The 26840-nt window shown below is 43.0% G+C and overlaps 1 protein-coding gene across 4 annotated transcripts in view; it reads right to left on the bottom strand.

Moving 5' to 3' along the window:
- Positions 1-26840, bottom strand: part of CLSTN1 (calsyntenin 1) — a 79903-nt gene that overhangs the window by 13576 nt on the left and 39487 nt on the right. For 2 of the 4 annotated variants that reach the window (XM_059912366.1, XM_059912348.1), the window contains exons 2-9: positions 24607-24729; positions 13197-13226; positions 11828-12023; positions 10269-10477; positions 6950-7099; positions 6652-6837; positions 3399-3647; positions 2937-3058 (exon numbers count right to left, since the gene is read on the bottom strand). In XM_059912366.1, coding sequence (XP_059768349.1) covers positions 2937-3058; positions 3399-3647; positions 6652-6837; positions 6950-7099; positions 10269-10477; positions 11828-12023; positions 13197-13226; positions 24607-24729 — 1265 coding nt within the window. The remainder of the gene's footprint in view (positions 1-2936; positions 3059-3398; positions 3648-6651; positions 6838-6949; positions 7100-10268; positions 10478-11827; positions 12024-13196; positions 13227-24606; positions 24730-26840) is intronic. The other 2 variants (XM_059912339.1, XM_059912358.1) reach the window with 1 other exon arrangement.

Here is a 26840-nt window from a genome sequence, read left to right on the forward strand (position 1 = left end):
CACGACAATACTGGTGACTAAGTGACTACACGAATGCTGAAACAAGGCGGGTGGAGGGAAGCAACAGGGCTTCTGATCCAGGTGATACCAGAGCGTGTGAAGCCACATTTAAAAAAAAATACTTTATTGAAAACAACAGAAGGGACAGATCAAACCCTAAAGCTAGGGGGAAAAAAAAAAAAAGTCATGCTTTTCAAAGTGTAGGAAAGCTAATTTCATGTAAAACTGAGGAGGGAAAAATGATCACGACTCAATCCCAAAAAGTTTTTAAAAGAAAAAAAAAAAGACAACCAAAGGGAATAACCTCCCTTCAGAGAATGAAACCATACCTGAAAGACATACCTAACCAAAGAGATGAAAATGATAATCTGTTATTTCAAAACACGCTAAAAGACATGAGGAAAATGACAAAACAGAAGAACATAGTTTGTAATTAGAGCAACTCAGAAATGAGGTGACAAAGCACAGGAATGATTTAAACAAAAGGGAAAGATACAGAAAATGGGTAAAGAATATCAACAAAAGATAAGAGGAGCCCCAGAGAGGAAAACCAAAGCAATAGAAGAGAATACTAAAAACTATAACAAAAACTTTCCTGAAATACCAAAATGTCTGAAACTAGATACTAAAAGGCATACCACATATTTGGGAAAACAGACCTAAAACAACCAAGACATATTCGTAAAATTAAATGACCTTAAAAAAAAGAAGGAAAAAGAAAAAAAAACACATCCCATGGTCATCCAAACAAAAAGACTGAGTGTTTTATAAAGGAAAGAAAGTCAGGTTGTTGTCAGGTTTTAACAGCAACATTTTACATCAGAACTCAATGGAGAAACAGATTTTCTGTTCTTGGAAATCTTACATCGGAGCCAAAGATGTTATATCCAGCCAAAGTGACCTTCAGTTTAAAGGCCACAGACAAACTATTAAAACAACATGTAAGAACTCAGGAATTAACTGTTCCCATGAGCCCTTCCTGAGAACACACTTCCTACGACCCAAGTGACCAGAAATCAAGTGCCACAAGGGTGGTGACACTGACCACTAACGGCTGCTTAAATCACAAAGAGAAACAACCTGACGGAGCTTAAACAGATCAGAAATATACAAACCCCATTCTGATCAAGCCTTTAGAGCCCTGTCCCAATTTACAGGGTATAAGGAAGAGACAGGAGCGTGTTTTGTCACCAAAGAAATTCCAAGAGAGAAGAGGAAAATCTACAGATTAAAATAAACTCAAAAGGTCTATCAGCCAATCCCAGCGTATGGCCCCTTATTTGGATCCTGATTCAAACAAACAAATTTGTAAACACGAAAACATCTATGAGACAATTTGAACAAAAAATTATTAATAGTGGAGGTAACAATGAAACAAGGTTGACCAAGAGCTGATAATTAATTACTGAAGCCAGAGTGTGTGGAGTTGTTCCTTACACTCATCTGTCCACTTTTACCTACGTGTGAAATTTTCCACGATAAAGTTTCTAAAACATGTAATCAGAAGAAACTGAATATATGAATGTAGACTGTGGTTACTAAAACAGAACTATACCTAAAATGTCTACCTACATTGCAAAATTTTTTTCTGGATGATACCTTTCTTAGTTTCTTGAAAAAACTGATGACAAAAGTTTCCGAGAAAGAAATGATCTATGTAAATAAAAATTACAACAGTAAGAGATGAACACTGCCAACTGGACAGTCACTTCATCTTTCCACCATCACATACTTTTTTCCTTTCTCATATGTGCTCTTATGTATCTATCTATCTTGCAACTGTTTCAGACAATGTTATATTTTACCAACTACAGGCACATATAACACTATGTCAGCTCTTATCCACAAACTCCATGAGGCAAATAAATTAAGCTCAGGTTTCCTTCTTGTTCCAACTCTAAATCACAAGAGGAAACGACCTGCTGTGATTTTAATGAAAAGGCTTTCTCAGTTTACAGCATCTCCTCATTTCCTGTAACACACTGAATCTTTGCACATGACACTTGATTTTTATCACAGCAACTGTTAGGAAATCAGCTTTGCAAAGATATGACATCATCACAAGAAGTATAATGTGCTCTAATGTTGAAACTATAAATTCCCACGAGCTAATAGTTCATGTGATGTCTGAAAGATGTCAAGATTGCTGGTTCCTTGAATATTTAAAATATCCCATCACACCCCCGAATTTGCTGAGGCACCCAGGGTCCTTGGCACAACTGGGGAGCCAAGGCCTTAAATAATAAACAAATACAAGGACCTCAATCCCAATTTTTAAGCAAGTACTGCTTATCTCAATAAGTTATAACACGATATTTGGGATTTAAATCATATCATTTCTTTATACAGGCACACCTTGGAGATATCACAGGTTTGGTTCCAGACCACACCAATAAATCGAGTATCACAATAAAGCGAGTCTTACGAATTTATTTTGGTTTCCCAGTGCATATAAATTTATGTTTACAGTATACTGTGGTCTATTAAGTGTGCAACTGCATTATGTCTAAAAAATAAGTGTGCATACCTTAATTAAAAAATACTGCTCTCTTGTAAAAATAAAATACAGTGTGTGTGTGTGAAAAAAAAAAAAAAGAAAAAAAAATACTGCTAAAAAATGCTAACATTATCTGACAATGCAGGGTTGCCACAAGCCTTCAATTTATAAAAACTGCAATATCTGTGAAGTGCAATAAAATGAGGTACGCCTGTATTAGTATTTTATGTATAAAACACGTACATGTAAAAAAACAAACTTAGGCTTTCAGTAAAAGGGAGTTCAGTGGATTTAATTTGCTGTCCTATTACCCACAGACACAGAAATCATAAAATCTTAAATAAACCCTGCCCATAAACAGCCGGTCCTGTTCACGGTCGCAATGCCCATTTAATCTCTCTGAAAAACATCCATAGCAGTGAGTTTTCCATGCGCTCACCTGATTCAACTTCCAGTGGAATTCTGCAGGTTTGTATTTCTTCTCTTCTGAAGGATCCTGACGGAGGAGGAAAATAAGCCGGCAGCCGTGGACATAGAGTGAATAATGGTGTCGGTTCATATCTGTGAAGAGTAATTCTACTAGTAAACTGCCGACTTAAGACCCAAAGGAGAAATAAAAGCTATTTCTTTAATGGATCTTGAAGACACAGTTTTTATCAGCATGGATGAACTCTCCATGGTGGGCCAAGGCAGGGTTTAGGAAAAAATACGCTTGGCCTTTACTGAGAAGAGGGGCCCAATCCACTGAGTGAAGCTAACAAACGCCCAGAGACCAGCGCAGTGTCTTGAGCACAGAACAACGTGTGTCACCAAGAGCGTGTGGGAGCCTTTAGGGTTAGAATAAGGTGCCCACCTCCAGGCACCACTGCAGCGGGCGCCCCTTACAGCGAAGCTCACCCACCTGTTTTGTCTGAGCTGCAAAGGACTGTCTCCTTCTTCCTGCCAAACGGCCCGTGCCTCATCCACACAGAGATCGTAAAAGGCTCCTTGGGGTTGACGGAAACGATGCCATCTGGGACCCTCACCCCTTGAGTGCCATTGAACTCGAAGACCTGGTCGCTGTCGTGGCCATTGTCAGTGGGGAGGCCGATGGTCCAGTTCAAGGAGCCGCCCGGGGAAGGGAGCAGCTCAGCTGTGCCAGACGCAGCGCCTAAGCAACATGGAGACGCTCACTAGGCATCATGCGACGAACTCAAAAGGGATAAGCATTTCAAAGCCACACTAAGGTACTGTCTTTGTTTGTTTTTTTAATTGAACTAGAGTTGATTTACAATGTTGTGTTAGTTTCAGGTGTACAGCAAAGTGATTCAGTTATACATACATATATAAATACATGTATTCTTTTTTTTACATTCTCTTCTGTTACAGGTTAGTACAAGATATTGAGTATAGTTCCCTGTGCTATACAGTAGGTCCTTGTTTATCTATTTTATATAGGGTAGTGTGTATATATTTATCCCAAAGTCCTAATTTATCTCTCCCTCCCCCCCTTTGGTAACCATAAGTTTGTTTTCTATGTCTGTGAGTCTATTTCTGTTTTATAAATAAGTTGATTTGTATAATTTTTTTTAGATTCCACATATAAGTGACAGCATATGATATGTGTCTTTGTCTGACTTACTTCACTTAATATGACAATCTCTAGGTCCACCCATGTTGCTGCAAATGGCAATATCTCATTCTTTTTTATGGCTGAGTAATATTCCACTGTGTGTGTGTGTGTGTGTGTGTGTGTGTGTGCGTGTGTGCGTGTGTATACATATATACACACACATATATATACATATCTTCTTTACCCATTCATCTGTCAATGGACACTTAGGTGACTTCCATGTCTTGGTTATTGTAAACAGAGCTGCTATGAACACTGGGGTGCATGTATTAAGGCACCGCTTTTATCTTAATGCTTATACAGTTTGCTAGTTCCAGTTTACTTCTCCTCAAAAATAAGGGTTTTTATTATTAAAAAGATTCATAAATAATAACTATGGATTTTTTTTTTAAAGGAAGAAAAAAAGAGGAGTATAACCTTTAAAAACTGTGAATCACTATGTTGTACAGCAACTATACTTCAATAAAAAAATAAAGAAAAGAGGAAAAAAAAAGAAGCATTACTTGTGATCCCACCGCAATATATCCACTATTAACATCTGGGTATAAACACTTCCAGTCCTTTCTTTATGAATGTACACATATTACTAAAATATGTATAATATGTATGAATATATGTTATAAAATATGTATAATATGAATATATTATAAAAATGGAGTCCTGGGCTTCCCTGGTGGTGCAGTGGTTGAGAATCTGCCTGCTAATGCAGGGGACACGGGTTCGAGCCCTGGTCTGGGAAGATCCCACATGCCGCGGAGCAACTAGGCCCGTGAGCCACAACTACTGAGCCTGCGCGTCTGGAGCCTGTGCTCCGCAACAAGAGAGGCCACGATAGTGAGAGGCCCGCGCACCGCGATGAAGAGTGGCCCCCGCTTGCCGCAACTAGAGAAAGCCCTATCACAGAAACGAAGACCCAACATAGCAATCAATCAGTCAATCAATAAATAAATCAAAAAAAAAAAAAAAGTAAGCAGAAACCCATAGGTTTAAAAAAAAAAAAAAAAAAAAAAGCCCAAATCCCAGTCTACTAGAGGGCACACTTCCATTTATAAAAAAAAAAATGGAGTCCTGCTATGTACATACCTACATATATTCCCAGTAATATTCTTTACAGCATAATTTAAAATGTCTGAATAGCATTTCATTGTATAGAATTTGTGCTGTGATATATTTAACTGATCTGTCCTATGCACACGGAGTTGTCCCTATTTTTTCTCTGTGACAAACCTTGCCTTGATGAGGACTTCAGTGTGTCTCCATGATTATTCCCTTAGGATAAATTCCTAGAAATGGGATACTAAGCCAAAGAACATGAAACATTTTCACAACTTTTGTTACACATTGCCAGGCTCGATTTTCTTTTAAATTCATCCACAGAGGATTCTGCAACCTTTCACAGCCACTGGGCCCTTGACTTCTCTATTCCTAGCGGCAGCATGACTTGGCTGGGACAGCCTGGTCTTTTGAGTATCATATGATCTTGGTCCAAATCCCAGCTCGGCCACTTCCTAAAAGTGTGACCTTGGGCAAGCGACTCAGCCTCCCTCGGTCTCCACTAATTCTTCTGTAAAGACGAGGCCAATGCTACCACCTTTGTAGGCCTGATGGGAAGATTAAATGAAATAACACATGTGGAAGGACCTAGCGTACAGTAAGCACTCAAATAGAAAATTCTTTCTACCTTCAAACTGTTCTGCTGAGAGAATGTTCATTTAATACCATAAAAAATAATGGCATTATGAGAAAGTACGTTTTTTACACTATACTTACATAGTATAAAATAGAAAATATTCCAGATCTCTTTACTTACATACATTTAGGTACATGATTATGAATATTTGGATTCAGAATCAGGATGAGCCAGCAGAGAATATACTTTTCCCCTTTTGCTTATTCTTCATATGACAATTTCCAATTATGAAAGAAAACTGGTTGCCTAAATCTAACTGTCGTTATCACTTAGTGAAAAGACAGATGAGTACTGGAAAATGCTCCCTACAAAAGGCCCTTCCAAGCATCAAGAGGCCACTGAAGTTACTGGTGTTTTACCACCGGCCAAGTGGAACATTCCTCCTCAGCATTTTCCCCGAGAGACATCCATACCTCACCTTTACCTCATCCAGACAAACCAGAAAAATATCCAAACTGACGGTGAAGATGGAGAACTAGCCTTGGGTCAGATTTGCGATCATTCTGTCTCTCAGCTGCTCCACACCTTGTTTGTGGGACATAAAGACTATAAATTCGATGCAGGTTTCCTTAGTTTTCATTTTCTACTTCACGTTTGCCAAAAGCTATTGCATTACCTATAGCTTTTTTTTTCCTTCAGTCCTTACATAAACGTCTCATTTCATTTAAAGCTCACTCCACTTACAGAATGCCTATTTTGATGATTCTCAATGCACGTTAGAGAAATACTTGCTTCAAATCAGTGGTTCTTAAAATGCACAGACACACACACACACCACACACACACACACCACACACACACACTTCTGAACAGACTTCTAGGGGGTTCAGGGCCCCTCTCTCGCCTCCTTACCACAGAGCCGGTGAAGGGACTTCTCGGAGTAGGTGTCGCGGTCACAGCCCTTCCCTATGTGGCTGGTCTCCAGCTCCACCATCACCTGTACTGAGGCCACCGATTCGTCACATGTCTCCAGGTGGACGTTTGGGAAGAGCGCCAAAGCACCGGTGCCAGGCTCGTACTCGACCCTGTTGTTCCATCCTGTGTGGGCCCACACACGGGCGGCGGGGGGGAAGAAAACTCCTGTTAGGTCTCCGTGGTGAACAAGTTTTCAGAGCTGGTGTGACAGCAGCAGAGAGACAGTGAGGCTCACCTTGCCACCCAGGGGTGCAGGTGGGCTTGATGCTGATCTTCACCAAAACATCTTCTGTTGCCCTCTTCTTCCCGCAGTCGTAGGCCGTGACTGTCAGCTTGTACTGCTGTGCTTTCCTGTAGCTCAGCTTCTCTGTGTTTTTTATATAACCTGCCAAGAGGAAAAACAACAGTGAGAACCCAAACCCATTCTGCTTCTCTCTTCTGACTTTTTTTTTAAAATTGACGTATAGTTGATTGTGTCAGTTTCAGGTGTACAGCAAAGTGATTCATATATATATATATATATATATATATATATATTTTCCTGATTATTTTCAAACCCACTGTTTTTGACTTCTGTCGTCCTATGCTGAAACACAAAATGCACGTGCTTTCAGCCCTGGAAACACTGACATAGAAATAAACTGATGCTTGAGATAATTAACATTCATGCTTTCCTGAGCTTGAACACACACTAAATCCACCTTGAAGGATTGTTTAAGCAGAGGAATGAGTCTACAGAATTCAGCCTCCATTTATTCTTATAGCTGTATTTGGTTTTATATTTAAGATTTAAGAGTTAACATGTAAGAGAATAAAAGAGACAAAATAATTCAAGTATTTCAAATATTAAATACAAGATGGAGGGCTTCCCTGGTGGCACAGTGGTTAAGAATCCGCCTGCCGATGCAGGGGACACAGGTTCGAGCCCTGGTCCGGGAAGATCCCACATGCCGCGGAGCAACTAAGCCCGTGAGCCACAACTACTGAGCCTGTGCTCTAGAGTCCACGAGCCACAACTACTGAGCCCGTGCGCCACAACTACTAAGCCTGCGCTCTAACGCCCACGTGCCACAACTACCGAAGCCTGTGCACCTAGAGCCCATGCTCCGCAACAAGAGAAGCCACTACAATGAGAAACCCGCGCACCGCAATGAAGAGTAGCCCCTGCTCGCCGCAACTAGAGAAAGCCCACGCACAGCAACGAAGACCCAACACAGCCAAAAATAAAAACAAATAAATAAATAAATTTATAAAAATACAAGATGGAGCTGCATTAAATACTTCTTGCTAAAAGATTTACTTTGTTAGAGAGAGATTTCCTACCCTCAGCCAGTAGAACAGAAGCCTGCTTTTTGAACATGAGCGCAAATGTCTGCAAAGTGTTTGCAATGTCCATCATTTCATCAAAGATTCTGGACTATGCATTAACAATGGAGACACCATGGCATCATCAAGAAGCCATAACCTAATAAAGAAGCTGTGCTCCAGAGTAAGTTAATTCTAGTCAATTACTAAGGATGGCGGGGTGTCTGGCAGCGAGGTATCAACCTTCATCTTCAAGACGAGGCAGAAAAGTCAAATCTGATGGAGAACAGAAAACGAAACTGACCAAGAGGCAGTCTCATTCGGACGCACGCTGACAGAAAGGTAGGGAGATAAAAAAATAGAAACACCTTAGGTGGGGGATTTTTATTAGATTTTGGTGGGAAAGGAAAAAGAGGATCACCCTATAAGAGAACACAAGATTTGGTGCCAGAAAAGAGGCTTTCAGGGGACAGAGTAAAAACTTAAACGTGACCTAAATAGACATTTCTCCAGATAGATGGCCAAAAGGTACATGCATGAAAAGATGCTCAACATCGCTAATTATTAGAGAAATGCAAATCAAAACTACAATGAGGTATCACCTCACACCAGTCAGAAAGGCCATCATCAAAAAGTGTACAAATAATAAATGCTGGAGAGGGTGTGGAGAAAAGGGAACCCTCCTACACTGTTGCTGGGAATGTAAATTGGTGCAGCCACTATGGAGAACAGTATGGAGGGTCCTTAAAAAACTAAAAATAGAGCTACCATATGATCCAGCAATCCCACTCCTAGGCATATATCTGGAGAAAACCACAATTCAAAAAGATACAGTGCACCCCAATGTTCATTGCAACACTGTTTACAATAGCCAGGACATGGAAGCAACCTAAATGTCCATCGACAGATGAATGGATAAAGATGTGGTATATGTGTACAATGGAATATTACTCAGCCATAAAAAAGAATGAAATAATGCCATTTGCAGCAACATGGATGGACCTAGCAGTTATCATACTAAGTGAAGTAAGCCAGACAGAGAAAGACAAACATCATGATATCCCTTAAATGTGGAATGTTTAAAAAAAATTATACAAATGAACTTACATACAAAACAGAAATAGACCCATAGACATAGAAAACAAACTTATGGTTACCAAAGGGGAAGGGGGGGAAATAAATTAGGAGATTGGGATAAACATACACATACTACTATATATAAAATAGGGCCTCCCTGGTGGCGCAGTGGTTAAGAATCAGCCTGCCAGTGCAGGGGGCAAGGGTTCAAGCCCTGGTCCAGGAAGATCCCACGTGCCACGGAGCAACTAAGCCCGTGCGCCACAACTACTGAGCCTGCGCTCTAGAGCCCATGAGCCACAACTACTGAGCCCACGTGCCACAACTACTGAAGCCCACGTGCCTAGAGCCCGTGCTCCACAACAAGAGAAGCCACTGCAACGAGAAGGCCACGCACCGCAACGAAGAGTAGCCCCTGCTCACCGCAACTAGAGAAAGCCTGTGCGCAACTACGAAGACCCAACGTAGCCAAAAATAAACAAATTAATTCAAAAAAAAAAGTTAAAAAAAAATAGATAACCAACAAAGACCTACTGTATAGCACAGGGAACTATAGTCAATATTTTGTAATAACATATAAGGGAAAAGAATCTAAAAATATATATATATATATAAAACTGAATCACTTTGCAGTACACCTGAAACTAACACAACACTGTAAATCAACTACACTTTAATTAAAAAACAAAAAAACTTAAATGTGAGACAGACACACCAAGTTAGGTCTTGCTATGGACTGAATGTGTGTGTCCCCCCAGATTCTTATGTTGAACTCTTGACTCTCAATGTGATGGTAGTAGGAGGTGGGGCCTCTGGGAGGTGGTGAGGTTTAGACGAGGTCATGAGGGTGGAGCCCTCATGACGGGCCTAGTGTCCTTACAAGAGAAAGAGACTAGAGCTTTCTCCCTGCCACGAGAGGACACAGCAAGAAGCAGGTCCTCATCGACGTTCGGCACCTTGATCTTGGACTTCTCAGCCTCCAGAACTGTGAAAAGTTAAGTGTCCGCTGTTTGGCTCCCCAAGTTTATGGTATTTTGTTAGAGCAGCCTGAACGGACTAACTGTGAGTTTCACCGAAGTGCAGACGAAGTTTGGGTTTGAAGCCGACTGGCACAGAGGGGCTGCCTACCCCATCTCCCCCGCAGCGAGGAAAGAACACTCCCGGGTGCTCACCATCTTTGTCGACAGCGAATGGCACATCCGGGGTGACGATTTCATAGCTGCAAATCTGGCTGAACTGGGGCGAGCAGTCTGCGTCCGCCGCCTCCACCCTCAGGACGCTGTCATACTGCTTCCCCTCTACCACCGTGGCTTTGTAGGACTTCTCCTTGAACACAGGTGCATATTCGTTCACGTCATTCACCTGAATATGGACAGTTGCTCTGGAAGAAGTGGGGAGGGGAAAGGCTGTGTGTTTTGCTTGTTTTTTTACCCCAAGAATAAAATTCCGCCCTATTCTTAAATTTCCTTTAACTTTTAAAGTTAAAATAAGAATCTGGTTGATTCTTCCAAGTCCTAGTGAGTAAGAGAGCTGGTAAAAAGGCAGTAATATGAAATAAGAGACTTGGGATTTTCTTGACAATGTGTGGCAGGGCTGGCAGAAGGGAGATAAAACTATATCAGACATCTGTTTGCTCTCCAATCAAATAGTTAAAAATATTTTGTTGCAAAATCCAGAAAAAAATTAGGAAGAAGGGTTAAGAAGTACAGAGAGAAGATGGGAAATGATGAGCATTAAAACAAGTTCTGCCCTGCTTCTAAGGAATAGAGACCATCAGGAACCCACTGCTGGGATAGCATCCACTGCTGACCCAACAAATGAAGGACCTCTACTTGCCCTTCCTGGTTCCATGTTCCATCTCCCCAGCCTGGGCACAAGAAAACTAGGGCATCATCAGACCAGGCTACAAACAGAAAACTGTCAGTCTCATGTGCTACTGACCAGGGCACGTTTCTGAATCAGACAAGGTCCCTGACTGAAATGAGGTCTTTTTCAAGGAAAATGATAATATCACATTTTGTAAAAAGGATGAGGCATGATTCACTGGCACGCAGCCCTCGCACTGTTCACCAAGGCCCTCCACACCCCAAAGCTACCCATCCGTCCTGACCCTCACAATGGGTTACGCGACCTCACCTCACCTATGTATCCTCCTTCCTTAGCCAACACACTAAGGAGAAACTGAGACACGACAAAATTAAATTTGCCTCATGTCGAAGGGCTAGTAAGTGGCGGAGAAAAGACTAGAAAAAGGCTAAATCCAAGTCTTGTTCAATCTTCTCCGTTACACCAGTAGTTCTCAACTGGCAGGAACGATGTGAACACACCCAGGATGGGGTGCAGAAGTCAGCTTTCTTCCACCAGCTCAAAAGCGTTTCATGCCCTTTAAATTTACAGAAAAAAAAAGATACACGCAACAACAAAATATCTTCCTCTGGGAAAAAGTAGGCTTTTTGAATTTTCACTGTAAGGCCCTAGTTTCTTTACTAGAGTATCTGGTGGGATAAAATTACTCATTTGTTCATTTATTCAACACCTACTATGTGCCAGGCACTTGCTGGGAGCCATACACAAGGGTAAACAGGATACCTGCCCTCAAAGAGCTTACAATCTCACTGGGGACAACTGGAAACTAGCCTCTGCCTCATGTTTCAAAAACAAGAAGTCTTGGGGCAGCGGCAACTGTCACCACTTTCCTTACACACACACGCTCTTTGTCCAGCTCACTTACTTATGAGACTTTTTCACGTTGGCCCCATCGGGCCCCTTGCCGCAGTCGTAGGCCTGGATGGTGAATGTGTAGTCTTTCTGGAGTTCACAGTCCAGTTTCTCTTTTGAGCGAATGATTCCCTCGCCAGTGGATTTATCCACCACTACCGCATCAAAGGGGACATTCTGCCCATGAATTTTAAATCCACAAATCTCACCTAGGGAGTCAAAACAGCATGGGTTAGAATTTCCGCCACACAAACCCCGGGCACGCTCCCCTCCTCCCCCAAAGAAAATAAACAACAACAATTTGGCAGCCAGGGGTTTAGGGGGTCTGTGAACAAAGCAAGGGCACTTGTGCTTGGACGGGGGGTAAGTTCCGGGGCTTTAGTAAAAAGAAGCATGTTCTGGCTTTCCAAGCAACTTGTTTAAACTTTGCATCCATTCATGCAGGAATACAAAAGAGAGAAAGAGAAAAAATATAGACAGGCATTTCACAGGAGTACTTAAGAGAGCTCCAGGGCAAAGTAGTTTCATTAGCAAACAGCCAAGGCCTGATAACACGGAGAAACTGCCCAGCTACCTGGCAGGGCTGGGCAGCTATTTTGATTTGGACCAGAGAGGAGGTAGAAGGCACAGTTAAGTGTTGAGAGAGGAAGAAGCGTGAGGCATAGGTTCAGCACCATTATTACAGAAAGTCTGTCAAAAAAAAAAAATATATGTATCGAAGAAACAAGTCTTCCTGTGCAATGAGCCTGGCTAAAATTAGGGAATCAAAACAAACTACTGAATGAGAAAAAGGTAGAAATACCAACTTTTCAGGCATCCATTTCAACAGCTATCAGCTACGATTAAGATACAGTTTCCATTCTCGGGAGGGATTTGCTAGACTTGCCTTTGTTTCAGACTTTATCCTATCAGACCTGAAAAAGAAGCCTGCCTGGGAACGTAAGCACCTCCAAGTTGGTCTACAAGCTTAATTAGGAGTTAAAATCTAGGTTTCCATTCTGGTCTATGGGAGAATACATATAAATACTTTGATGTATGTATAAAACTTCAGAGAGTATATTTCACATAAAAATAAAACTGAACTCTTCCAAAATTACAACTAGTAGAAAATGGTTACAAAGTGAATCTCTTAAATCCAATTTTAAAAAAAGGAACAGGATTATCCATATAGTTCAAATGGATGTCTGATTTCCAGATATTTCTAACCAAGGGTTTGGTTACATACAATTTCCATCAATATACTTAAAAATAGAAACAAAGTAGGAGAATAAATAGGGGTAAGAGAACATGACATTTCTTCTGTTTAAGGGCTGATTCCCAATTTTATAAACAAAGTTAGTGGGTTAATGTTCATAAGAGGCATAGAAAGAACCCTTTATCACCTTCTTTGGTGACTGTCACCTCAAAACTCTCTAAAGGGAGAAAAGATAAACCCATGTCAGTAACACAGGAAAGAAGGAAGCCGAAACAATAAGGAAAAAAATAGTCAAAGATGCACATATTACATAGAAAAGGTTGACATAATTTAACAACAAATTCAGTAGCCAGCTTTAGCAAAACTGCATCTTCAGTAACAAAACATCTCTATGAATCCAACTTACCACAGATTACACTAGCCTAGTGATAAAATACTGCTATCAAGTCTCTTCACACCCTCAGGTGTCATGAGGATTTTTCTCATCATGACTGCTTTGATGATAACGGTTTCTAAGTAAGTCTACTTGTTATTTTACAGTTTTCGGATTTTCATTTTCAAGCTAAGTTCTCAGTGGCTAGATTCTGGTAACATTCAACTCGTCGTTAGATTTAACAAAACAGTTGAAGGAAAGGGTTTTATTTTAACCCTTTGTTCTTGAGCTGAATAATAATGTGTTCTCACCTAAAGTACCCAACCAAGGCAACAAATACAAAGCCCTCTTCCAATGGAACATACACTTAAATGCGAACTGAAACCAGATTCCGTACTAACTGCAGTGATGCCACAACAATCACGGCTTTTATTTCGTGAAAACAGCTGTTCTCCCAAGTCAATATAAATGCTGCTCACCTCACCCTATGACCCCTATAGAGCAGACACGAGAAGATCAGGTGTCCCTCTCCCCGGACTCAGCGTGGCCTCGCTGGGGAAACCGTCCCTCCCCCCAGAGGTTACACAGCCTCAATTCCCTGCCTTTTTTTTTTTTTTTTAATGGTTTTACCACATATTTGCATATCCCTCAACAGTGTTGTTTATTTTTGAGTTTCAAAACATGGCCATCATACGGTGTGCAATTTTTGTGACTTGCTTTTTCACTCGACCTGTTCCAACCGTGTGTGTCTGAGATGCCTTCGTCCTTGTTGGCATATGCAGTCACATAGTTCATTCACTCTCACGAGCACGCACAGGGAGAACCCAATGAGTTAAAACATAAGCGCTTAAAACATTGCCCGGCACAAAGAAAGCGCTCCGTGAACGTTTGCTGTCACTGTAATTATTTCCCATTGTGTGAACACACAGTAACTCCAGTGTTTTGCTGTGTATGAACAAGGCTACGGTGGGTCCTTCTGTCCTGCCTCCTGGGCACATACGCAGGCTCTCTCCAGATCTGTGCTGCCCGGTACAGGAGCCCCTAGCCACATGGGGCTGCTAAAAATTGAACTAAAATTCATATTTTAGTGCGTGATATTAAAAACTCAGTTCCTCGGTCGCAGTGGCTGCATTTCAAGGGCTCAACAGCCACGCGTGACTAGTAACCACTGAATGGGGACATGGACAGGGCATTCCACCACCATCGCAAGCTCGACAGGCCAGCGCTGCTCAGAGTGGTGGGGGCAAACCCGCAGGTCAAGTCCAGCCAGGGCATGATTTTGAACGGCCTGCGAGCTGAAAATGGCTTCTGTGTTATCACTTCATGACACAAGAAACTTACATGAAATTCAAACTTCAGTGTCCATAAGTGATGTTTTATCAGGACACAGACCTGCTAATGTCTTGTTCTAGGGCCGCTTTCCCCTCCCCCGATAGCGGCACAGTTGGGTCACTGCCGAAGAGACCCTGCGGGCTGCAAAGCCTCAAACTCTCACTACCAGCTTTTTACAGAAAGGCTGGCTGACCACTGCTCTAGAATCCACCATGAGCAGAACTGCTGGGTACCAGCTGTGTCCAACTGTTTTCCAGAATGCTCAGTCACTAGATTACATTCACACTTTTTGGGTGCATACCAATACAGCACAGTACATGTTAAGATAAATCAAGTTGCCCTGCTTTAATTCAGAGGTAACGTCTCGGTTTTTGACTTGGAGTTTGCTGTTCTGAAGAGAAAATGGTGAGGCCGTCTCACATCACTCACCGTGACAGCATGTGCTTTCCCGACAAGGCAGCTGTGTAGGCAAGTGAGATTTAAGACCCTGGGATGAAGCGTCTGACCTGGGTGATGCCGCCCACTTGGTGCATTGCTGAGTAAGAGTTTAACGACACTCATCATTCAGGCAATGTCCTTGAGACTGTTTCTGAGATTACGAGGAGAGTGGAACTGTTTGCCAAAAGCTGAAACTCCCTCAGTCACTCCTTGGGGCTATCAGGCTAGGAGGAGGGGGAGGGAGGACCTCGAGGGTAGGAAGGCACTGGGGTGTTTCCAGTCTATACTTCAGGTGTCCGGGGAAGGCTGCATTGATAAGGTAACGTCAGAGTAGAAACCAGAGGAAACTAAGGGAGCAAACCACATGCTCATCTGGGGAAGAGTTCCACACAGAGGGAACAGCGAGTGCAAAGGTCCTGAGGCAGACCTGGGCCTGGCCCGGCTCAGGAACAAGGAGGCGTGTGCTGCTCAGTGGCCGAGCACAGGGGAGGACAAAAGATGAGGTGAGATACAGACAAGCAACTTGAAGCTACGGCAGTTACTACACAATTGCAGCTTCTCCCCCAAGGGAGGAGGGCATGACTGGAGAGTTTTGAGCAGAGAAATAAATAAATACGGCTCATAGTCTGAAAGAATCCACCTGACTGCTGTGCTGAAGATAAGTCTGTCAGAGGGCAAAGGTGGATACTGGAGTGACCCAGGCAGAGATGCTGAAGGACAGACCAGGAAGAACATGGGACGGTGGGAAGTGGTCAGGTGGGTTTTGAAAGTAAGGCCAAGGCCGAGGGATTCTGAGTGAGAAACTGCAAAGGATGAAGTTGCCTTCAGCCGACATGGGAGAAACCACGGAAGGAAGGTCTGGAGGGAGGAATGGGAGTTTGTACTTCAGCTTTGAACATGTACCTCTACTACAATTTGTTACGGAATAACACCTCAAACGGATGATTATCAAATCTAAGAAGAGACGTTATTTTGAAACTCATGTATTTCCAGACTGCTCTCTAGAAGACAGGATCTATTTACAATGAGAACAGCAAAAACGTACATGTGTTATCTTCCCCACATACCCCACCGATTGTACCTAAGTCACTACTCAAATGGGCTACATCATTAGGATCTGGTGCCTCAGATCCATGATGCTCATTACACAGCTAGGTCAACTGCGTCCTTTCGCCTGGAATGACTTAAAAACCATCTCGCCGGCCGGCAGCTCGACGCAGCAGGGGCAGCACGAAGTTCACCCCGGGCAGACCCGGGCTTTCCGTACCACCTGCGTGGCCTCCGTGTCTCTGCTGGGTCTTCTAAGCCATCGTCTGCAGACTGGCCAGTACACGCACTTCTCGGGGTCCATCTACTCGTCCAACCGGGGACCCCGATTCTAATGAGGAAGACGGATCCGACTGGAGCAGGCGAGGGGCGAGTGAATGAGTTAAAGCGACCGCAGTATTTCAGATGAGATCTGGTGAGGGCTAGACTGAGGCGGTGTCAGCAGGAAATATTTAAGGGATTTTAGGAGGATCGACAGGACTTTCCAACCCACTGGGCAGAGAGGGTGAAAGGGTTGGGAGGAACATCCGGGTTTTCAGCTGATGGTGCCCTTTAGGGAACTGAGGTGCAGAGAAAAGAGGAAAAGATTCACGAAAAAGGTGTTTGGCCTGTTTATCCCAAGCAAACTTCTTGCTAGTTTGTTTGTTGGAGGATTTTAAAGCCCCACATTAATCTCTTTCATCCATACAAAATTCACTGGATGCAGATAAAGACCTTTCTCTTTAACATAACTACAGTCACATTACACAGCCAACAAAATGAACAATAATCCCTTGGATATTTTCATAGGGAGTATCCTACTGCCTCTCATTCAGTTTATCATTTTCCTCCTCCAAACCAGGGACCAATTTCTGTCAATAATTCTCCTGGGAGCTGATCTTTCTAAACTTCCAAGTGGTCGTTGATTCATTCTTCTCCCCTCTCCCTCACACTTGTGTGTACAGTTCTCCTAGTGACACACATATGACCGTTACATACATGTGGTTACGCAGGAGCCGCATGTATCAGGTGGAGCTGCACCATGGCGGTGACACGGAAAGCGCACCTCTGCCCTTTGCATCCTCAGGCTGCTCTCCCAGACTCAGCCTTCTCCCAACCTCAGCAAAGAAGGACCCCTCAAAATCACCTCTCGTATTCTGTTTTCTTTCTGTCCTGTTCCTTCCCACTCAGTCCACACCACGCACCATTGCTCCGCTAGATAAATCTACCTACAACCCTGCTCCCGTCATATCTGAAATGCCCCACCAGGTTTCCTGGACGACCCCTCTAGCTATGATGGCCTCAGAATGGACCAAACCCTCCCCTGTCTCTCTCCACTCTTCATTCCCTTAAGATCATCTAAAATAGTCAAAAGAATTTTTAAAAAGCAAAACATAAAAATATAACAACGGATGAACCCAGCAAAGTAGAGATATGACTTCTCGCTACCCAGCTGCATCCAGGTTCTTGGCTGACAGTGTTTTCTCTTCTGTCCCTTTGGTTTCTGGCTGGCCTGGCATTCTTTCTCCGTCTTCTTCCAAATCTGAATTTGGTCTCAAACTCTTCCCCAAATGAGAGGGGTGTCTCTAGAGCCTCTCCTGTGGCCTCACTAGCTCTGGTGCCGTCCTGCCCTCACATCACACTGCTAATGGAGATCATGGGCGCCAGCTCCAACACTTACGGCTCGGGAAGTCCCTGGCGGTCCAGTGGTTAGGACTCCACGCTTTCACTGCAGGGGAAAACAGGTTTGGTCCCTGGGCAGGGAACTAAGATCCCACAAGCCGTGACATGGGGAAAAAAAAAAAAACACCACTTGGGTCCTCTGGTGGCAACAGATATCCATTCCAGCTAACTCAGCAAAAGGGCCTTCACTGAAGAGCCACTGGGAACTCATGGAATTGACTGCAGGCCAGAGAAAGGGACTTAGGACACTGTCAGAAACCAAGGCAGCTTGAGAGACCAGCAAAGAGGAGCCACAACAGTCCCAGAGCAAAATGGTCTGGACAGGAATGAATGTGACCACACCTGGTATCAGCGCCTTTGTCCCTCTGCTTGATATTCACATTCCAAGAGGGAGCATCTGGTCAGCCCTGCTAGGGTCATGCATGTGCCTGGCTGGGGAAAGCAGGGTAATGGGTTGTAGACGCACCAATCTGGACCCAACAGGAAAGAGACCAGGGGCTGTTAAGGGAAAATGGACATTTCCTGAGCAGCAAGTGTCCACTACAACGTCTCTGCTAATCCAACTCTCCTCCCTAACCCACTTCTCTCTCCTTGGCGTCTCTCCACACCCACCAGCTGGACATCCAGGCTGACTCTTATTTATGGCGACTTTTGACTTCCTTGCTTACTGGTCCAGGCTAGTTTCTAGAACAAGCTCACGTGTGGCTCTAATCAGAACAGTTTTTCAAGATACCTTAAAAGTACAAAAAGCATACACGCAAGGGTTATGTCCTCCAAGCTCTTCAGACTACCGCAATGGCTCTCAAATTTCAGTGCGCCAAGAACTGCCTGAGAAGCTCGTTGAAAATGTAGTCTGCCAAGCCCCATTCCCAGAGCTTCTGACTCAGCGGCTCTGGGGCAGAGCTCAGTAATCTAACAAGCGCTGCCAGGTGGCTCCAATGCAGATGGGCTGCAGTGTGAACTTGAGAGACTGGCCCATCTGTGGTTTCCAAACCTCACGGGCTGGTTACAGATTTCTAAACTGTGCTCCTGCAAGTACAGACTCACACAGGCAAGAGTAGAACAGGGGAACCTGCACTCAACGGATGGGCGCCAGCACCATCTGGATGAATGTATTAGGTTAAGCCACACGAAAATGCCATTTTTGTATGTTGAAAATGTCAAAATATTTGAAAAAATGGAATGTCAGAAATTTTATGTGATTCAGCCTAGTATAAGGCAGTAATCAGCTGAGTAGCTGTTTTAAATAAGTCAGGATCCAGATGTCAGGACAGAAACTTGATTAGAAAACCACGTGCAAGGTAACACCCCATCCATTCAGCTTAACAACACAAACTGTGCAGCCCTGAGCTCACTCCCAACCCCCTGCTCCTCCACAAGCCACACGAGCTAACTACTCACCCACCTCTTTGGAAGCCCTGCCAGCTCCCACCTCTGCCCCAGCCTCCCCTCCGCCCTTCACTGCCCATGGACCTCCTTCCCATCCTTGACAGGAGCTCAAGCCTGCCTTTGGAAATCACCTCCTTTCCTTTTTTTTTTTTTTAAATTTATTTATTTATTTTTGGCTGTGTTGAGTCTTTCGTTTCTGTGTGAGGGCTTTCTCTAGTTGCGGCGAACGGGGGCCACTCTTCATCGCGGTGCGCGGGCCTCTCACTATCGCGGCCTCTCTTGTTGCGGAGCACAGGCTCCAGACGCGCAGGCTCAGTAGTTGTGGCTCACGGGCCCAGCTGCTCCGCGGCATGTGGGATCCTCCCAGACCAGGGCTCGAACCCGTGTCCCCCGCATTGGCAGGCAGGTTCTCAACCACTGCGCCACCGGGGAAGCCCCCCTTTCCTTTTTTAACCCCCATCACCTTGCCTTTTCATGAACTCCAGTCCACACCGCACTGCCTCTCTCACCTGATACTGAACTATAAACATCCTGGCAACCCTGCTTAACTCTCTGACAATGCTGGTTTTGCCTTCCCACCTAGATGATCAGTGTTTTGAGAAATGCTTTTTTGCATTCTCTGGAAGACTTAGCAAAGCTACCTCATATTTAATGATTATTGATCTCAAACCTTTCCTGGAGGCAAATGCATCCAACATGAGTTCACTCTAGTCAGTAACTGTTAATAGGAAGTTTCTGTCCTGACATCCGGATCCTTACCTATTTAAAACGGCTACTCAACTGATTATTGCCTTATGCTAGGCTGAATCACATAAAATTTCTGACATTCCATTTTTTCAAATATTTTGACTTTTTCAACATACAAAAATGGCATTTTCATGTGGCTTAACCTAACACATCCAACTCATTGCTGCAAACACAATGCCAGCCCAGTTGCACATGCTGAAAAAGCAAAACTGGGCAGAGATGTGTGGTAGTGAAGCCCTATGGAGAAAAGTAGCACAGATATGAGTTGGTTCTAATATCAACAAAAGTAAAGTTCCCGTTCTTGCCCTGAAATTTCTTTTGGATTCCATTCGTATCATAATTGTTTTAACTAATCTTGTAGAATGTCTGTACTCAGTCTGGGAGGGCAGGAAAAAGAATGCTTCTGGAACCACCTACTAAAGGGAAGAGCTTCAAAAAGGGGGGCGGGGGTGCAGGGTGTTCAGCTTCCGATACAGGCAGTGAAGAAGGGGTAACCGTCAAACCAGCAACAACGTGGCCTGTGAAGTGGTCCCAGCTTTTAACTCCCCATTAAATATATAAAACGTACAATACATGTTCTTACCCTCACCTCTACTCAGGCTTTCAGCAGATTAAGGAAAAGGGGCTGAATAAGGAATTGAGTCGTTTCGATTTCCTAAGATACATGACAAATACCAAGACTTTATTCTCTTAGTTTCACCCCCAAGAAAACAACGTGGGCCAGACCCTATGTGCTCCACATGAATGTCTGATGAGTGACAATTTACAACACACTTTGGTGACTAGGCTTCCCACATTACACAGGTATTTATTTCGGAGGCTGCACGAGTAATCTCCAGTGGTTACCCACACACAGGTCCTGTGATGGGATGAGATTGTGGACCACAATGTTTACAACGTTGTAAAGTCAATATCATGAGAGCTGACCCGGTGGAACTAAGAATCACGCTGCAGTCAGACCGCCTGGCTCGAAGGCAGCGCGGCTGTTTGTGAGCTGTGTGATCTTGGGCAAACTCACTCTTTCCTTCTACAAATATTTATGGAAGCGTCAACTTGTCCCAGGTGCTGGTCTAGGGACCGGGGATTAAATGGAGAATACGGTAGTCATGCTGCTGACAGACATGCTCTGAGTCTCCGTTTCTTCATATGGAAAATGGGGGCATGAGAGTACCCTCCGCATGAGATTGCTGGAAAGAATCAGACAAAGTAAGTGTGCAGAGCCCTGAGAACACCCTCGGCCACACCGAAGAGCTCAGTAAATGTCAGATGTGCCCACTGCCTCCACCACCACCATCATCATGATGTCAAAATAAACTCAACGTCACCACCAAAACCAACCTAAGATCAAAATAAGGCTCCAGACCTAGCCTCTGCTTTACCCAAAAGTTATTTAAGAAATCAGTGAGAAAATGGAACACTATGAAGACTATTAGAGAAAGATGGAAAACCGGTTCTCACAGAATGTTAAGTAAAGAACTATTTTTAAAAGATTCATAACAGCAGCAGCAAACACTGTACACAGCACCTACTACATAGCAGGCATTGTTTTAAGCTCTTCATGTTTATACATAAATAAGTTAATATTCCCCAAACCCTGTAAGGTATGTGATATTATCCTCATTTTACAAGTGATGAAAAGTGAGGCACAGAGATGTTACGTAATTTGCCCAAAGCCACACAGCCAGTAAGTTTCAGAGCCAGGATTCAAGCACAGGCTGCTGGCTCTAGGGTTTGTTTTCCTACGTACCCGTCCGCTACAGCCTCGTGGGGGCAGTGTTCTGTATAGCAGCTTGATGGGTAGTTGGATGGGTACCATGGCAACAGAAGAGGGAAGGAGACAGGTGTTCCCTTCCCTGGGCTGTGCAGCTACTCACTTTGGTAGGATGAGGACCATGCTTCATGGTCCTCATAGAAGAGTAGATGAGCATCAATTCCACCCCTGGGTGTATAACCAAGAAAACTGAAAACTGACGTCCACACAGAAACTCGTACACGAATGTTCACAGCAGCATTATTCACAATCACCACAAAGTGGAAACAATTCTGATGCCCATTACTGATGGATGAATGAATGAAATGTGGTCCATCCGTACATCGAAATATTATTTGGCAATAAAAAGGAATGAAGGACATGCCACAACATGGGTGAACCTTCAAATCATCACGCTAAGTGAAAGACGCTAGTCACAAAAAGCCACATGTTGTATTTATATGAAATATCCAGAATAGGCAAATCCATAAACAAGTAGTAGACTAGTGGTTGCCAAGGGGAGTGATTGCTAGCAGGTGCAAGGGTTTATTTTTGGGGAGATGAAATGTTGTGGAACTAGACAGTGGCTGATGGTTGGACAATCTTATGAATATATTAAAAAACCAGTGAACTGTGTACTTTAAAAGCTGTATACATTATGGTACATGAATTGTATTTTAAAAAAAAGAATGTAAGAGCAACTGTGCTCCCCTGTGAAAACCTCCAGAAGGAAAATACTTACTTTTTCTGTCCACTATGGCAAATACAATCAAGTTACCACTATACTTGGCTCTAAAGTGCTTCTCTATATAGTTTTTTAAAATCCCAATATATAACTTTGGCACATCAATAAAAAAATACCTGAGAATCTCTAAAAACATAAAACTTTATAAGTATATTTCATTCACAATAATACATTAAGTTTTGATAAATGACCCAATAAAATTAAATCCAACAAGAAAGAAAAAATAAGTAACTTTATTAATATGACTTCAAAGTTAGTATTCAATGTACACTTCATTTCCTACTTCCTTTCCTTTGTAACCTTCCTGTGGTGCCATATACAGCATCACAGTGAAGAGCCATCCTGCCTGGGTTGGAATCTGGCCTCTGCCACACACTAGCTGTGTGACCCAGAGCAGGTAAGTTAGCTGCTCTGTGCCTCGGCTTCCTCTTTTTAAAACAGGGGTGGCAGGAAGCATACTTACCTCAAAAGGTTGTTGTGGATTAAACACAAATGCGTATTTGTAAAGCACTTACAACAGTGCCTGGGACACAAAATGCTTTATGAGTGTTATGTATCACGAGTGATGTAATGGGACAGAGCTCCACCAGCAACAGGACTGGACACAGATGAGAATTCATAAAGAGAGGCCTGGGGGAGTAAATACAGAACTCCTGACTGCAATCACTTCTCAGAATGCATGAGATGTCAGAGATGTACAAGTCCCCTCAGAAACATGAGCTAGATAACCCTATTAAGGTTATTTACAAGGCACTGAAACGTCACACCCATAAGGAGGAACTGCATATAATAACCAAAGGTGTTGCATGCAAAGTGTGTGTATATATGTATATGCAAACACTCAAAAATCTAGCTATTCACAGAGGAAACCACTAGGTAATGCTAAAAATGATTTTAAATCGGGGGCGGGGAGGAACAAACAAACAAAAAAATCCCCTTGGCTACCAGACAGATACTGTACGCCTAGCACAGAGCGCTTCCTCTACCATCCATCTAACTGGATTTCTGTCTAAAAAACAATAAACAAGTAAAACTAACTGTAAAGGTCTGTCTCTGCCACTGACTCCAATACCATAAGCTGCTTCTCGGGTTACTTTCCTGGAAATGGGATGTGGCACTTGAACAGAAAGAAGAACAAACTCATTTTTTAGATAGCTCTTCAGAGGCAGCCTCGCATTCACTGCCGCCATTTACCATACTAAATTTAATGTATGGAATGATCTACACGAGCTACTGAATTTTTCTCATTTGTCCCGAGGCAAACAGAACAAACAGAAATTTTGTTCTGAAAAAACATCATGCTGAAACTGCTCTTTAAAAATTAACTTCACGATGTCAATTCTGACTATGAGGCAAAGAAAGGGTGAAGCAGCCCGTTCCTCCACAAGTTAAGGAAGTTACTATGGCCCCGACGTAAAGCAAGGACAGTTCTGATTTGCAAAGTGCTACTGAATGTTAGCAAAGCAGCAAATCTCCAAAGCAACCCTAGAGATTTGTCCCTATAAACACTTAGCTGACAATCTTATGAAGTAACTCAAGTTAAAAATTTACTGAAAGTAAAATCTAAGCCAAAAGAATTCATTTATAAAAGATTGCTCAATGTCTTTAAATAAGTCTTTTCAGGTAACTGAAACCTAGGCAGTGCAAGGAAAATCTTGAGCCGTAATTACCTAGATCCTTGCCGTGCATGGACCAGTAGCACCAGGGAACAGGTTAGAAAGGCAGAATCCCAGGTCGTCCCAGACCCACTGTTATCTAAGCTTCCATTTTTTTTTTTTTTTTTAAGGTTGCATTTAACACGATCCCTGTGCTCTGCATGAATGCTAAAGTCTGAGATGCACTGGTCTCGATGCTCTCTCTCTGGTTACATCCAGACAAGGAACGCAGTGATGCAATTAAATATTTTGCTTTTCAACAAGTACAGGCTTTCAGGGGGGGGTCAGGTACGCCCAACTCTTAAAATTAAAAGGAAAAAAAAATGGTACATGGGGGCCACACACAACCCTTAGCTATCAAGACATTCTCAGAAGGGCTCAGAAACAACCCAAAGGGGACGTGTGAAATGCTTCCCACAAGCCCAAACTCATGGGGAGTGAACAAAGACACGCCGGTACCTGCAAAGCGCAGAGGTGCATCTTTGTCCAGGGCGATCAGGGGCGGGTCGAGGAGCACGGTGCTGTCACTCTCCGTGACTAAGCCGTGATACGTGGGCTCCAGCCATGGCTTGTGCTTGTTGACTGTGTTCAAAAACAGAAAAAGGAGAAAGGACATAGGCCAGGTTAGAATTATTATTTTCAACTCGACTGCTTTTGAAGACACACATCCATTATTAAAACAATAAAACTCTCATGAGTTTGGAAGGCCACGCTACTATTTTTTTTGTGGCAAAGTTTGGTATCAACGCCCAAATGGGATGAAATCCTAAATTCTAAAGTGATGTAGAAATTATCTGAGGCCATGAAGCAACCAAAAATAAGAAATAAATTGCTCTAGAAATTGAAAGAAAGAAAAAAGATTGATGGTTATGGACGTTATCATATCTTACTACCTCTGTTTTCAGCCTCTCTTAGAAAAGTTACAAATAAAATATGTTGTTTCTTGGATTAAGAGATACAAACTAAACAAGGTCCTACTGCATAGCACAGGGCACTATATTCAGTATCTTCTAATAAACTATAATGGAAAAGAATCTGAGAAAGAATATATATTTGGTAGGACAAAAAGTTTGTATGGATTTTTCTGTAAGATGTTATGGAAAAACCCGAATGAACTTTTTGGCCAACCCAATATATAAAGAATATATATATAAAAGAATATATATACACATACATTTTTTATATATATAAAAAGACAGAATCACTTTGCTGTATACCAGAAACTAACACATTGTAAATCAACCATACTTCAAAAAAAAAATTTTTAAGACAAACTACTACGTATAAAATAGATACGCAACAAGAATATATTGTACAGCACAGAGAAATATAGCCATTATTAGGTAATAACTTTATTTTTGTAATTTTTAAAAATGTATTTATTTATTTTTGGCTGCTTTGGGGTCTTCGTTGCTGCGCGCAGGCTTTCTCTAATTGTGGCAAGCAGGGGCTATTCTTCGTTGCGGTGCATGGGCTTCTCACTGCGGTGGCTTCTCTTGTTGTGGAGCACGGGCTCAGCAGTTGTGGCTCACAGGCTCTAGAGCACAGGCTCAGTAGTTGTGGCACACGGGCTTAGTTGCTCCACAGCATATGGGATCTTCCCGGACCAGGGCTCGAACCCGTGTCCCCTGCATTGGCAGGCAGACTCTTAACCACTGTGCCATCAGAGAAGTCCCTAGGTAATAACTTTAAAGGAGTATAATCTAAAAAATACTGAACCACTATGTTATACACCTGAAACTAATATTGTAAATCAACTATACTTCAATTTTAAAATGTTATTTCTTTATGACAATAATAATACATTATTTATTTAAAATTAGCATTACAAACAAAAACATAAAAGAGGTGAAATAAGACTTATGAATATAAAATTACAAATATGAGGTATTAAAAGAAAATGAAATGCAAAATTTCTGAAAAACTTGACTGAAAACACAGTGTTCAAGAAAAAACCCCTTTCGGGATTTCCCTGGTGGCACAGTGGTTAAGAATCCACGTGCCAATGCAAGAAACACGGGTTCGAGCCCTGCTCCGGGAAGATCCCACATGCTGCGGAGCAACTAAGCCCGCGAGCCACAACTACTGAGCCCACGTGCTACAACTACTGAAGCCCCCGCGTGCCTAGAGCCCGTGCTCCGCAACAAGAGAAGCCACCGCAATGAGAAGCCCGTGCACCGCAACGAAGTGTAGCCCCCGCTCGCCACAACTAGAGAAAGCCTGCACGCAGCAACGAAGACCCAGCACAGCCAAAAAAAGCCCTTTGGGATCGGGCCAGCCTGGACTCAAGAGTCCAGTTCTCCTCTGTTATTTGCTGTGTGACCTGGAGCATATAGCTGACCTCTCCTGATCTCAATTTCCTCTTTTATGAACCAGGGACACCCCACAACCCACAGGGCTGGGGTGGATAATCGGAGAAGCAGTGTTTTTCCTACTCAATTAGGCACTAGCACTGCTACTTTTGTTTTTCAGGTAAGAACATCTGCTCTGGCAGTCCGCTTACCTGAGAAAATGAATATGTAGTTTCTGTCCATTTCGTTCTGCCCCGGGCTTTGCCCCCAGGGAGGTCTGTGCTGCAACTTTCCCTGGTTGTGGACACCAAGCCCCTCCCCGGGTTCCTATCTCCACCAGCTTGTTTTGGGCTCATCTCACAGTTGGAACCTTTCAATTTTCCTTTTACTTTCACCTTCTGA

Source organism: Balaenoptera ricei, chromosome 1 (genome assembly GCF_028023285.1).
Source record: "Balaenoptera ricei isolate mBalRic1 chromosome 1, mBalRic1.hap2, whole genome shotgun sequence".
NCBI lineage: Eukaryota > Metazoa > Chordata > Mammalia > Artiodactyla > Balaenopteridae > Balaenoptera > Balaenoptera ricei.